The sequence below is a fragment of the Monomorium pharaonis genome, chromosome 4 (assembly GCF_013373865.1).
Source record: "Monomorium pharaonis isolate MP-MQ-018 chromosome 4, ASM1337386v2, whole genome shotgun sequence".
In the NCBI taxonomy this organism is placed as follows: domain Eukaryota; kingdom Metazoa; phylum Arthropoda; class Insecta; order Hymenoptera; family Formicidae; genus Monomorium; species Monomorium pharaonis.
Window position 1 is genome coordinate 14151340 of NC_050470.1, and position 14208 is coordinate 14165547.

The 14208-nt window shown below is 37.8% G+C and overlaps 1 protein-coding gene across 5 annotated transcripts in view; it reads left to right on the top strand.

Annotated features, from left to right (window-relative positions):
* The window catches only part of LOC105832409 (fasciclin-1-like), a 365719-nt gene that overhangs the window by 228270 nt on the left and 123241 nt on the right, over positions 1-14208 (top strand). For all 5 annotated transcript variants that reach the window (XM_036285356.1, XM_036285355.1, XM_036285358.1 and 2 more), the window contains one exon: positions 13374-13539. In XM_036285356.1, coding sequence (XP_036141249.1) covers positions 13374-13539 — 166 coding nt within the window. The remainder of the gene's footprint in view (positions 1-13373; positions 13540-14208) is intronic.

Here is a 14208-nt window from a genome sequence, read left to right on the forward strand (position 1 = left end):
AAACACTCACAACCAATAAATTTATATTATAGAATAAAGGAAATAAAATATTAAGATAGCTCGCCGAGGAAGGCTCGCTATCACAAAGTGTCAGGTGACACATGCCTCGTGCGCTGCCGGCCGGTCATCGCACTGGGCAACGCACCAGCCACCTTAAAGAAGTAGCGAAGCCAGCTTAGCAACAATCATGCCACCGGAAATGCATACCTGCATTTTGGCAATTGTTGCTAAACTCGCAAATATTTCCCGCGCGCCGGATGCGCGCGGGAATGACCATATATGGTCATGCGGAGGGCCCGATGCCCCCACTAACAATTAAACCCGCGACATTATTTAAGCCGCTGCCGAACAGCGGCCAGCGGGATCAGTAATTGGAAATCAAGCCGATACGTACGGCCCGTACAAGTGTATTAAGAGTTCGGGACTTAGCCGCTAGCAAGCCTCAAGCGAGCAACGAGACGACGCGTTAACTCCGAGTCACGCGTCGTATCTAATCTATTGTAACACGACGCGGCACCTTCGCCGACCGCAACCAGTGTACAACAACAGAAATAAATCTTATATCAGTTTAAATTAAAATCAGTGAGTGAGTGATTTGAGGACCCTGCCTACAAAACCGCCTCTTTCCGCGAGTTCTAACTCCTTGGGCAGCAACGAATCCCAAAAAATCTTTTGTCGCACCGCAAGGTACGGCAAAAATATTTTGTTGTACCGCAAGGCGCAACAAAATTGGTGGCAGCGGTGTGATCAACTGCCAGGAAGGAAGGCAAACAACTCCAACGAGGAACTACCTACAAGGCCAAGGGACCGACGTCACGAGTCGAGAGCAGCTGAACGACCTCGAGGACCAGCTGGCTGGACGAGCCCGCCGAGCAGAACTCAGCCACGGCTCAACACTCGACGCAGCGTAATCAGCGACACCGGAGTACCGACCTACCGCAAAACACAGCTGACAACATGAAGCGAAGCGCAGCGTTACTGTAAGTCGAAATAATATTGTATAAAGCGAAATACGAAGGGCAAAGCGATAAGCCCTACTAATAGTAAAAAACGTGCTGATCCCCCGGTAATCACATAACGATTATCGTAAGCGTAGGATAGGCGTGAATGTCGAAAGACAACAACGCTGCTATAGCAAACGACTCGTGGTTGCATAGCGAGCAAGCCACTCGAGCTATCGAATACTGCGAACAAGCCGTCATAGAAGCACGCGATAGAGTCCGTAGAGAACTAGATCCGTACGATAGCGAGTTACCGGAAAACGTCGTCCGCGAACGAGAATTTCCATTCGCGAACCTCGACGCGAGTTTGTTTCAAAACGAATTCAACGCGACACGGCAACACCGTGTAGAACGACGAACAAGACCGTACGAGAGTCGCACCCCTAGTCGCGTTTCGTCACGAGGCGAGTTCTCACTCACGTCATACGAGTCCGACATTTTCGACCCAGCTGACTTTTTTCAAACGGACGCGATGCATAACGACGAACAAGCAGAGACTCAACAGTACATCGCCGGTGCAGAACAGGAACTACAGAACCTGCACCACGAACTAAGTGCTAATGCGCCACGACTTGCCCGCACTGTCACGCAAAGAGACGATGTGCAGGAAATACGGGAAGCCTTACGTGCAATGATGCACGAGGTCCGGAGACTGACCACTGAAGTCAACGAGGTGCGAGAAACAAATTCGCGAACACTACGTACGCACGCGCCTCGACAAACGCGATATAGCCGGCGAGAAACCGCGTTCGAGTACCCGGACGACGACGTGCGCCGACAGAGAGGTCGCGGAATATTGTCACTAAAAGAAGCTCGAGGAATGATACCCGAGTTCGACGGCAACGCGAGTAAATTACAGGAATTCTTGAGTGCCATGACCTACGCGATCGAGAACATAGATCCGTCGGATGAAGTATCCTTACTAGGCGCGATATTGTGTACCAAACTGAAGGGACGCGCCATGTTAGATTTTCAGACACGACGGATAAGCGATTTCGTGCAATTAAGAACGGAATTAGAATCGTGCTATGCGAGTAAGCGAAGTACGACACATTTACAGCTCGATTTCAATACCCTGAAGCAAAAGCCAGGAGAAAGCGCTCGAGCCTACGGACTGCGTACAGATAAGCTCACGATAGACCTGTACGAGTCGATGATCGAAGGCCGACACCAATACACGGCCGAACATAAGCGCATCATTTTAGAAATGCTGCAACAGCAAGCATTGGAAAACTATCAAATAGGGCTACGCGAAGATACAAAGGCGGTAGTCCGATCGCGCGGATACGTTACGCTACAGGACGCGATAGCAGCCGCAAGCGCAGAGGAAAGAATCAAGGGTCCCGCCGTGAGTAACACGAGACGGACACCCGACCCGCCGAGACACTACGACAAGTCCGATGCTCGTTGCCGAAATTGCGGCAAGTATGGCCACTACAGTAAGGATTGCCGGAATAACAGGAGCAGTAATAGATACGCCCTGCCGCAACCCGACAAACGTATAAATGCAATCGACAAGCATTGCAACTATTGCAAAAAACGCGGACACACTCGTAACGAGTGTTGGAATCTACACGGACGGCCTAAAGCAAAGGTACCAAACGCGCAAGGAAAGATGCAAAGCGCCGAGATAACGGGAGCGAGAAAGAAAGCGATAACGCAGAAAAGAAACTCTGACTCCGAAAACAGTAGCGAGGAAGAAGGAGCGACGAGCCGCACGCAGAGTACGCGCGCTCGAGCGTATCAAGTGACACACGTAAGACGAGACGGCACACGATGCGACGGTCTTGACCTAATTACGCTCCCAATCAGAGAAACACGCGCTGGTAAAATCGACATGTTGTTCGATTCAGGCGCAACGATATCATTAATAAAGGTAAAAAACCTAAAGGGAAAAACAAGAATTTATCCCGAAGAAGTATCATTGGTAGGAATAACTGGCCACCGAGTGCATACTATAGGAAAGATGCAAGCCACTATCAAGATAGGCGAGCGAGAAATTAAACACGCCATATACGTGGTGAGAGACGATTTCCCTATGGAATACGAAGGGATAATCGGTCTCGATTTCCTGCGCAAACAGCATGTAACATGCGACTATAAAAATAAGACAGTGACTATAGAAGATGTCACCCTGCGACTTAAACCATATAATAAAATTATTTTAAAACCGCGCAGCGAAACCATCGTTCGTGCAGTAACGAACCGAAATAAAACCGGAGTAATCCGAGCCAAAGAAACTTCGCCCGGCATCTATATTGGCAGATGCATGGTAGAGTCAAAAAATTTTATGTGTCCTATAAGCATAATTAACACCACGGATAAACCAGTGGAAATCACCACACCGATCGTTACCGTAGAAGATATCGAAGAAGATGTCATGCAACAAGTCTATGTCGTGAACTCCGAAAAGGACTGCGAGACAAAGCTTCCCCGCGGAGAACGCATATGACTACTATTACGCACACAGCATCTCAATCCTGAGGAACGAAAGGCACTAAATCGGATATGCAACGAATATCAGGATATATTTCATTTAAACGGAGAACCTCTGACGTGTACCTCGACGGTGAAACACGAGATCAGCACGCGAGCCGACGCCGCGCCTGTAAACGTGCGACCGTATCGCCTCCCCGCCAAACATAAGGAGGAAGTGAGTACACAAATAAAGGAAATGCTGAAAAATAGCATTATCCGCACTAGTACGAGCCAGTGGAACGCACCTTTGTTAGTTGTGCCGAAGAAAGCTGACTCGACTGGAAAATCACGACTTCGAATAGTAATTGACTTTCGAAAGTTGAATGATTTAACTATTGGCGACTCATTTCCACTGCCGAATATTGATAAAATATTAGACCAGTTAGGAAATGCCAAATATTTCACGACGCTAGATCTAGCGTTGGGGTACCATCAGATACCCATGGCTGAGCATGATAAGCCGAAAACCGCATTCTCGACACCGTATGGACACTACGAGTACAATCGGATGCCGTTCGGACTTAAAAATGCGCCAGCCACATTCCAGAGGCTAATGAATTCTGTGCTTACTGGAATGCAAGGACTTAGATGCCTCGTGTATTTAGATGACATTGTCATATACGGCTCAAGTCTAAAGGAACATAACAAGCGCTTAGAAGAAGTGCTACTACGCCTACGGGAAGCTAATCTGAAGCTACAACCCGATAAGTGCGAGTTCCTTCGAAAAGAGGTGAATTACCTCGGCCATATTATTTCTGAGGACGGGATAGCACCCGATCCCGGAAAATTACAGGCAATCAAAGATTTTCCAGAACCACGCAAGGTCAAGGATATTCAATCCTTCATCGGACTTGCAGGTTACTATCGGAAATTTATCAGCGACTTTTCTAAAATTGCTAAGCCAATGACGAAGCTAACAAAGAAAACTGAAAAGTTCGTCTGGACTACCGAACAGTAGATAGCGTTCGATACATTGAAAGAAAAATTGATGACGGCACCCGTGCTACAATATCCGGATTTCACCCAGGAATTCAACGTGACCACGGATGCTTCCGACTATGCAATCGGAGCAGTCCTGTCACAGGGACCGGTAGGTAGCGACCGTCCTATTGCTTACGCAAGCCGAGTGTTAAATCGCGCGGAGCAAAATTATAGCACTACCGAAAAGGAGCTGCTAGCAATCGTATGGGCTGTTAAGCATTTCCGCCCATATGTGTACGGCGTAAAATTTAAAATAGTGACAGACCATAAGCCACTTACATGGTTATTTAGCGTAAATGACCCCGGATCGCGACTGATTCGATGGCGATTAAAATTAGAAGAGTATGACTACGAGATCATACACAAGGCCGGTCGAGCGAACGCGAACGCCGACGCGCTGAGTCGAAACGTGAAGCGGGAGGCTCACGTTACGGAAGACTCGGATAAGATCCTCGCGCTCGAAGAAGACAGTGTACACACACAACTAAGCACGCCGATAAAAAATAATGAAAGTATACAGGAGTATACTGAAGAAGAAAAGAAACAAATTCTATATGAATACCATGATGCCCCGACAGGAGGACATCAGGGAATTGAGCGAACAATAAGAAGAATACGCCTAAAACACAACTGGCATGGATTAACAGCCGACGTAGAAAGATACATAAAGAAATGCGAGCTTTGCCAGAAGAACAAACTCTCTCGCAGAATTAAAGCACCGCTAGTTATCACCGATACACCAAGCCGACCCTTTGAAAAGTGCGCGCTGGATATCGTCGGACCGTTAACCATAACAAATAACGAAAATCGGTATCTGCTGACATTTCAGGACCACCTAACAAAATTTAGTAAGGCTATGCCCCTTCCTAACCAAGAAGCGAATACCGTAAGTAAGGCATTCGTGACGAAAATCGTTTTAGAATATGGAATTCCAGAATGCATTTTAACGGATCAGGGAACTAATTTTATGAGCGAAGTATTTAAGAATACTTGCAAGCTGCTTAAAATTAAGAAGATACAGACGACTGCTTATCACCCTGAAAGCAACGGCGTATTAGAGCGATCGCATCGAACCTTAGCCGAGTATCTAAGGCATTTCATTAATAAAGATCAGACGGACTGGGACGAGTGGATTCCGTATGCTAACTACACCTATAATACCACCCCCCACCGCAACAGGGTATACTCCCTTCGAATTAATTTACGGGCATCCCCCCGAATTACCTACAGCGCTAGCCAAGCCGCCTAAAAGGACGTACAGCTACGATGACTATGCGCTCGAGTTACGGGAGAGACTACGTGCCACTAATAGTATCGCCAAAGATAATATAAGAGATGAAAAGCAAAAATCGAAAGATTATTACGATCGATCCGTGAAGGAAACTAATTATAAAATTGGCGATAAAATTCTACTCTTCGACGAAACGCTTCGCCGAGGACGTTCTAAAAAATTAGACGCGCAATGGACCGGACCCTATACAGTTACCGAAAGACATTCGCATGTTAATTATACGGTAAAAAGGGGAAGACGGACAGTTCGCGTACACGTAAATCGCATTAAACCGTTTATTGAGGGATAATGCGAAAATAAAAACAAAAGAGAGAGAGAGTATAAAATAATATATACACACATTCATGCACACATGCTAACGCAGGAAGTAGAAATAATAATAAATAAATAAAAATAGACATCAGGTATCCGACCATAGCGATAGACGGGGATCAGCACACGTATATAACCTTACCGCGCAACGATTTACAAAATTGTATGAAGATAAATAAAGATTACCTATGCGAGCGAAATTATCCTGCGAACAGGATTAATCCACACTCCGTGTGTGAAGTTAAAACGTTTTTAGAAACCGATAGATATCACGAAAATTGTAACATTAAAAACATAGCGTCTAATCATAGTTTTTGGATAGCCTTAGGCGACTCGCACTCATGGCTATATTCCGTACAGGAAAAACAAACTGTAACATTTTACTGTAAAGACCACGGACAGATAAAGGAAGTGATTGAAAAAACGGGAAAAATAACATTGAAGAACAACTGCAAATTAATGACGAAAGACACGATAATAAAGTCTCCTAAGTTATCACACAGTACAGAAATAGAAACATTTTTACCACAGTACAATATTTCTATACTAAAGAACAAAACAAAGCTAAACATAAATGCAGTGCAGCCGATAAAATTACAAAACATTGTCCTACATTCCTCAAAGTTAGAGGAATTAAACAAACAAATTATCGAAATGGACAAAAAATTGAATGAACCGAATACAATTTTTCAGTCACCACACTTTATCTATCCAACGGCTACCAGCGGAACAGTGATTGTAATAATACTAGCAATAATAATAACTGTTGTTGTAATAAAAAAGAAAAAGAGAAACAGCCATGAGAAGCGAGTCACACTAGACATAGATTCGGAATATACAATTCCCAGATCTATTCTAAAGCGTAGCAGTAGCACACGTTTTTAATTAAATATACAAAAACCTCGTACCTCCGTTTTTGTTTTCTCAACGGGGGAGGGATGTTGTGAGCGAAACACTCACAACCAATAAATTTATATTATAGAATAAAGGAAATAAAATATTAAAATAGCTCGCCGAGGAAGGCTCGCTATCACAAGGTGTCAGGTGACACATGCCTCGTGCGCTGCCGGCCGGTCATCGCACTGGGCAACGCACCAGCCACCTTAAAGAAGTAGCGAAGCCAGCTTAGCAACAATCATGCCACCGGAAATGCATACCTGCATTTTGGCAATTGTTGCTAAACTCGCAAATATTTCCCGCGCGCCGGATGCGCGCGGGAATGACCATATATGGTCATGCGGAGGGCCCGATGCCCCCACTAACAATTAAACCCGCGACATTATTTAAGCCGCTGCCGAACAGCGGCCAGCGGGATCAGTAATTGGAAATCAAGCCGATACGTACGGCCCGTACAAGTGTATTAAGAGTTCGGGACTTAGCCGCTAGCAAGCCTCAAGCGAGCAACGAGACGACGCGTTAACTCCGAGTCACGCGTCGTATCTAATCTATTGTAACACGACGCGGCACCTTCGCCGACCGCAACCAGTGTACAACAACAGAAATAAATCTTATATCAGTTTAAATTAAAATCAGTGAGTGAGTGATTTGAGGACCCTGCCTACAAAACCGCCTCTTTCCGCGAGTTCTAACTCCTTGGGCAGCAACGAATCCCAAAAAATCTTTTGTCGCACCGCAAGGTACGGCAAAAATATTTTGTTGTACCGCAAGGCGCAACAAACAGGATAAAATTTACTAGTAAAGCATAACAACAAATTTGCAGCAAGAACAAGGCAAACCTTGCTGTACACAATATGATAGCAAATTTGTGGCAAGAATAGAGTAAACCTTGCTGTACATAGCATGATAGCAAATTTGTGGCAAAAACAAGGCAAACCTTGCTATGCACAATATGATAGCAAATTTGTGGCAAGAACAGGACGAATATTGTCGAAATTTAGATCAACAAAAATGATTATTAGACTGAAATATTAGACTGATTAGTCCAATATTAAATGTGAATGGTGCAATCGTACTTGGTTCTCTGTTCTCGACGAGCTCCTTTTATTAATCCAGTAGGTAAATCTTTTTCACGAGAAATGCGCCATCTCGAGATAGATAGTAAAGTCACCCAGAAATAAAGTTTAAAACCCGATAATGCAACCCTGTTATTTGCATAAAATATGCGTCATACTATTTGCGACAAGCCTTGCCAACAAAAACTAAGCTGTTTACGGACACACCTTGTCGCAATTTTGTTGCGAAAGTATGCTCGGCAAGTTTTATTTTGTTTTTGCTACTAATTTGCCGTTATTCTGTGCTTAACAAAATTTCTTGTTTTTGCCATAAATTTATTGTTATGTCGTGTAGCAAGGTTTGCTCTGTTATTTGCTTAAATTTTGTATTTTATCGTGTCGGAACAAATCTTGTAATTTCTATACGTAATATTTATGTACAAGTCTTTCTCTGTTATTTGCAGCATCGTGTGATGAAAACTTTTGCCGTAAATTTGCTCGAAACTTTTAGAAAACAAAGCAACAGACAATTACTTGTCATAAAATTGTTGTCAAAATTGAAACAATCCTTGCTGTAAAGCTTTCACGATATGTGATTTTAACAGGCCTGGCTAGCTGGGTATGTGTATGCATTTATAAATAATAAAGGTATTACTAAAATTGGAATTCTTAACGCTTGTAAAATCTTGTTATTTTGTAATTTTTGAAAGGTTTTTGTAGAAAGAAGAGAATATCTTTGTCGTCTCTTCAAAAATTGTGCTAACCCTCCCAGTAGTATTAAATCATAGTAAAGCAGATAATAAAAATCTAAAGAAACGTCCCAAATAGCACAAAAATATACAATGTATATACATTATATATATGTTCATGGATATTGGATGTCCATGGAATATCCACATGTACTTAAATTAGCATTTATAGTATATCCATTGTATCAGCAAATGCACTCCATATGAGATCTATTGTTTATCCATAAAACATACAGCTGCACGTTCTACGTATATCATATATATATACCCAGTGAACAATATGTTGTCACAAAATATGTTGTTAAAAAAATAAAATAAATTTTTTTTTAATTATTTTTATTAACAGTACATACTAAATTTAGGACAAATTTTTATTAATTAATTAAATTTAAATTATATTATTCTATTTTATATTCTTACTTGCCGCTGGTAGGTTTGAACCCGGGACCTTAGGATTACGAACCTTGTACTCTATCTGCTACGCCAATTTGACTCGTCGATATGGATCTTGTTATTGTCTACATATACCTATATGTTATAAACTGTCGCAATTATATTATTTTTTATAAAAGCAATTAAATTTTGCAAAACATTAAAAATAAATAGCATTAATTTATTTACTTATTAATTTCATTGTTAAATTTATCTTTTTCCGTAACCTTCATAATTTGATGGAAATTGCGATCTATTTAGCACTAATACTTTGAAGCGTTTAAATGGTTAATTAGATGGTTAACTATATAGATCATATATGTTCAGACTTCAAATGGGGTTTTTTGCAGCGCCAAGTTTTCAAACCCTTCACCGGCAAAAAAATATACATAACTGATCCACGAAAGTATATTCATCCAATATACACAGAAAGTACATTTGTACACATTTCGATAAGTATATGCACGTATATGTATAAGTAAATTATTTTTTTCTATTCCATATATGTATCACTTAGGTTGAAGTTGATCAAGTTTTATCTTGAATTTTGTAAATTTTTCGTTAGAGAAAAACCACACACTTGGCGCTTCTTTTTACCCCTTTTAAAAAGGTAATTTTGTTTGAATAACACGCATTTTATATTTTTTTATAAACTACTTAGGTTTATAGACCATTTAAGGTTACACTCTAAAACTTTCTCTTTGAGAAAAATTTTATTAAAAAACTAAAGTTTATATAACGGATATAATGCTATAAATTTTTAAATAAAATTTTCCTTTAGAGCATGTTTTGGAGCCAGGCCTAAGTTGAATTTGATCAAAACGATTATCTTGAATTTGTGTCTTTCCTTAAAGAAGTCCACACCTTTTTACCTTTTTTTTAAAGAATAATTATGTTTAGTCACTAAAACGTTATTTGATGTAACATAGACTAACAATAAGTGATATTTTATTTTAAGGAAAAAATCACAAATCCAAGATAAAACTTTTGATCAAATTCAATTTAAATAATATGTATACTTTTAGATGAAAAAAATCACATTTATTTATCCCATATAACATCGGATATTCTATGTATATGCATTTTTTTTCCATAATGTGAAAAAAATATCTTGTATGTTAAACGTATATACATCTCACATACATGATTCAAATATACATTATAGTATATAAAGTGTATATCCATTAATGTATTTGATATGTATATACAGCGCACAATGTTAAATGTATATACATCTCACATACATGATTCGAATATACATTATAGTATATAAAGTGTATATCCATTAATGTATTTGATATGTATATACAGCGCACAATGTTAAATGTATATACATTTCACATACATGATTCGAATATACATTATAGTATATAAAGTGTATATCCATTAATGTATTTGATATGTATGTACAGCGCACAATGTTAAATGTATATACATCTTACATACATGATTCGAATATACATTATGGTATATAAAGTGCATATCCATTAATGTATTTGATATGTATATACAGCGTACAATATTAAATGTATATACATCTCACATACATGATTCGAATATACATTATAGTATATAAAGCGTATATCCATTAATGTATTTGATATGTATATACAGCGTACAATGTTAAATGTATATACATCTCACATACATGATTCGAATATACATTATGGTATATAAAGTGTATATCTATTAATGTATTTGATATGTATGTACAGCGTACAATGTTAAATGTATATACATCTCACATACATGATTCGAATATACATTATGGTATATAAAGTGCATATCCATTAATGTATTTAGTATGTATATACAGCGCACAATGTTAAATGTATATACATCTTACATACATGATTCGAATATACATTATGGTATATAAAGTGCATATCCATTAATGTATTTGATATGTATATACAGCGTACAATATTAAATGTATATACATCTCACATACATGATTCGAATATACATTATAGTATATAAAGCGTATATCCATTAATGTATTTGATATGTATATACAGCGTACAATGTTAAATGTATATACATCTCACATACATGATTCGAATATACATTATGGTATATAAAGTGTATATCCATTAATGTATTTGATATGTATATACAGCGTACAATGTTAAATGTATATACATCTCACATACATGATTCGAATATACATTATGGTATATAAAGTGTATATCTATTAATGTATTTGATATGTATGTACAGCGTACAATGTTAAATGTATATACATCTCACATACATGATTCGAATATACATTATGGTATATAAAGTGCATATCCATTAATGTATTTAGTATGTATATACAGCGCACAATGTTAAATGTATGTACATTTCATATGCAAGATATTTTTCCTTTATAACATAAACTTGTACGCTCACGTGTAAGGAGTAATTCTCGCAATCACCGCTAGACGGTGCAACTTAGCCCTTTCTCCGGAGTCAAGTGATTCTCTCTTGCATATATAAGGAGGTTACTTGCAACTCCGCAATCAGATCTCGAATCTGATTTTTATTAGCTACCGTGCCTCGAGTACGGTACCGTACCAACACACAATCTCCACAAATTTGTATCATGTATATTCTATGTACATCTTATGTATATATACTATGGACATATGTATAATATTATGCATGTATTATGTACATTCTATGTTCATGTTATGTATATAAAATGAATGATAAATGGACATACATTATGTATATACATGTAATATACGAATCATATACATGTGTATATACTTCCGATCTGCAATGGATATTTTCCTTGTAACATTTCATATGCAATGGATGTACCGTGTAATACAGAACCATAGTATATACAACACACATAAATGTATATACATAATATATACATTGTATATCAAATTGTTTTGTGGGGTATATTTAGATACACATCCGGTTTTATTTGCACATACATTTCACATTCAATGTATATACATTACATTAAGAAAGTATATACCTGGATTATGTAATATACATAAATGTATGTACAATGTATGTACTGAGTATATTTTTATGTATATACATAATATATACATATTACATATAAAAATGTATATACAGAATATACATACATACAATATACATATTATATACATATGTATATACTATGGATCTTTTATGTACATTAACCCGGTTTCATTTGCACATACTTTTCACATCCAATGTATATAAATTACATGAAGAAAGTATATACCTGGAATATGTAATATACATAAATGTATGTACAATGTATGTACTGAGTATATTTTTATGTTTTGTGGGATGTTTCAAATAAATTCAAGATAATACTTTTTATGAAATTCAACCTAGGTAATATATATGAGTGAGCTTCTTTCAAAAAACAAAAAAATCACACTTTTGATTCAACCTAAATACATACATATCACATTTATTTATGTATCAAATAAATCCAAGATAAAATATTTTTCATCAAATTTAACCTATGATGTAACATAGATTAAGTAAAGCGAATATTTTAATCATTGATTAATAAATTGCATTATGCACAAATACAACTTGATTGTGTAAAAAGAACATTTACACATAATACAAATAATCAATCAATGAATTAAACAACTCACTTCGGAATTTCTCAGTTTTTTAAATATTTATAAAAATTTACATTTATATTAAATTAAGAATATATACTTTGCTGAATCCACAAATATAACTTTAAGCATTTACACATAAGACAAAAATCAATCAATAAATTAAGAAACTCGCTTCAAAATTTCTCATTAAATTAAAAATTTAAATTATATGATTTGACAATTACAGCAATAATACACATTTTACATCACGCAACATCTCATCTACCTCATCGACACCAGTATAAAATCTGAGCTATGTTTTGCCGAACTATATTCGCCAAAAACAAAAAAATGCGTTATTTTCAATGGATAGTATCAACCCCTAAACATTGAGATACGCTGCTAAAAAAAATATGGGTCCAAATATTTTTTCTTCAACATATCCAAAGCTCATTAAAATCGGTGAGAGACAGTTCTGTCCGTTACCTTGTAAGATTCTTTTTTGGCGAGCGGCAAAAATGCGACGTTGAAGTGATGAAAGCGACGTTTTCCAATTTTAGTTATGAAATAATATTTTTCCTATTGCGATTAAGAACTTTTTACATAACCTCCGCTTTTCTGTGTTACAGCCGGAACAGAGATTGCATAAAATCGATCAACTGGTAATCAAGGGTCATGTATTACCCCACACGGTCCTTTTCACCGCGCCGACACCGGAGAAAGTGTCGTATGAGACTCTCGCATTCTCCAACAAACTGTCAGTCGTCGTCAGTTTTTTCAAGTCACAAAATAAAGGTGATGATCATTAATTTTCGCACCCCACGTCTCAATCGACGTCCGGGATATTCAGATCTTTTAAGAGGATGCTAAAGCAGTGTATTTTACCGACATTCTGTATTTATCACTTAATTTCGAATTGAATTTACAGAATTGATAATCCTTTTACACTTTCAAAGTACGTACACAAATAAACCCAGGGACGATTAGATAAAGACCAAAAATGCAAAAAATTTTTTAAAGTTTATTTGTTCATAAAAATATTTGCTTCAAAATACAAATTATGTAGCTTATACGTACAAATGAATGGTGTTTCCGGGTCCGGAATAGATTGAGGAATAAGATTATAATCGTCAAATTACGATTACAAGCCGTACAAAAAAGATATTTTAAAAATAAAAGCGCTTAAATGAATAAAATTTTTGATCACATAAATATGTTTTTTTACGGCTTGTAAACGTAATTTGACAAATATAGTTTTATTCCTTCTATTCCAAACTGCGAGACACCATTTATTTGTAAGTATAAGCTATATAACTTGTATTTTAAAGCAAATTTTTTCATGAACAAGGATAAATAATGACTCTGCATTATCGACCTTAATCAAGTTTGATGGGCAGTTTAGCATCCTCTTAAGGCCCTCGATTTGATTCAGAGAGTAATAACGTAATTCAATAATAGTTATAG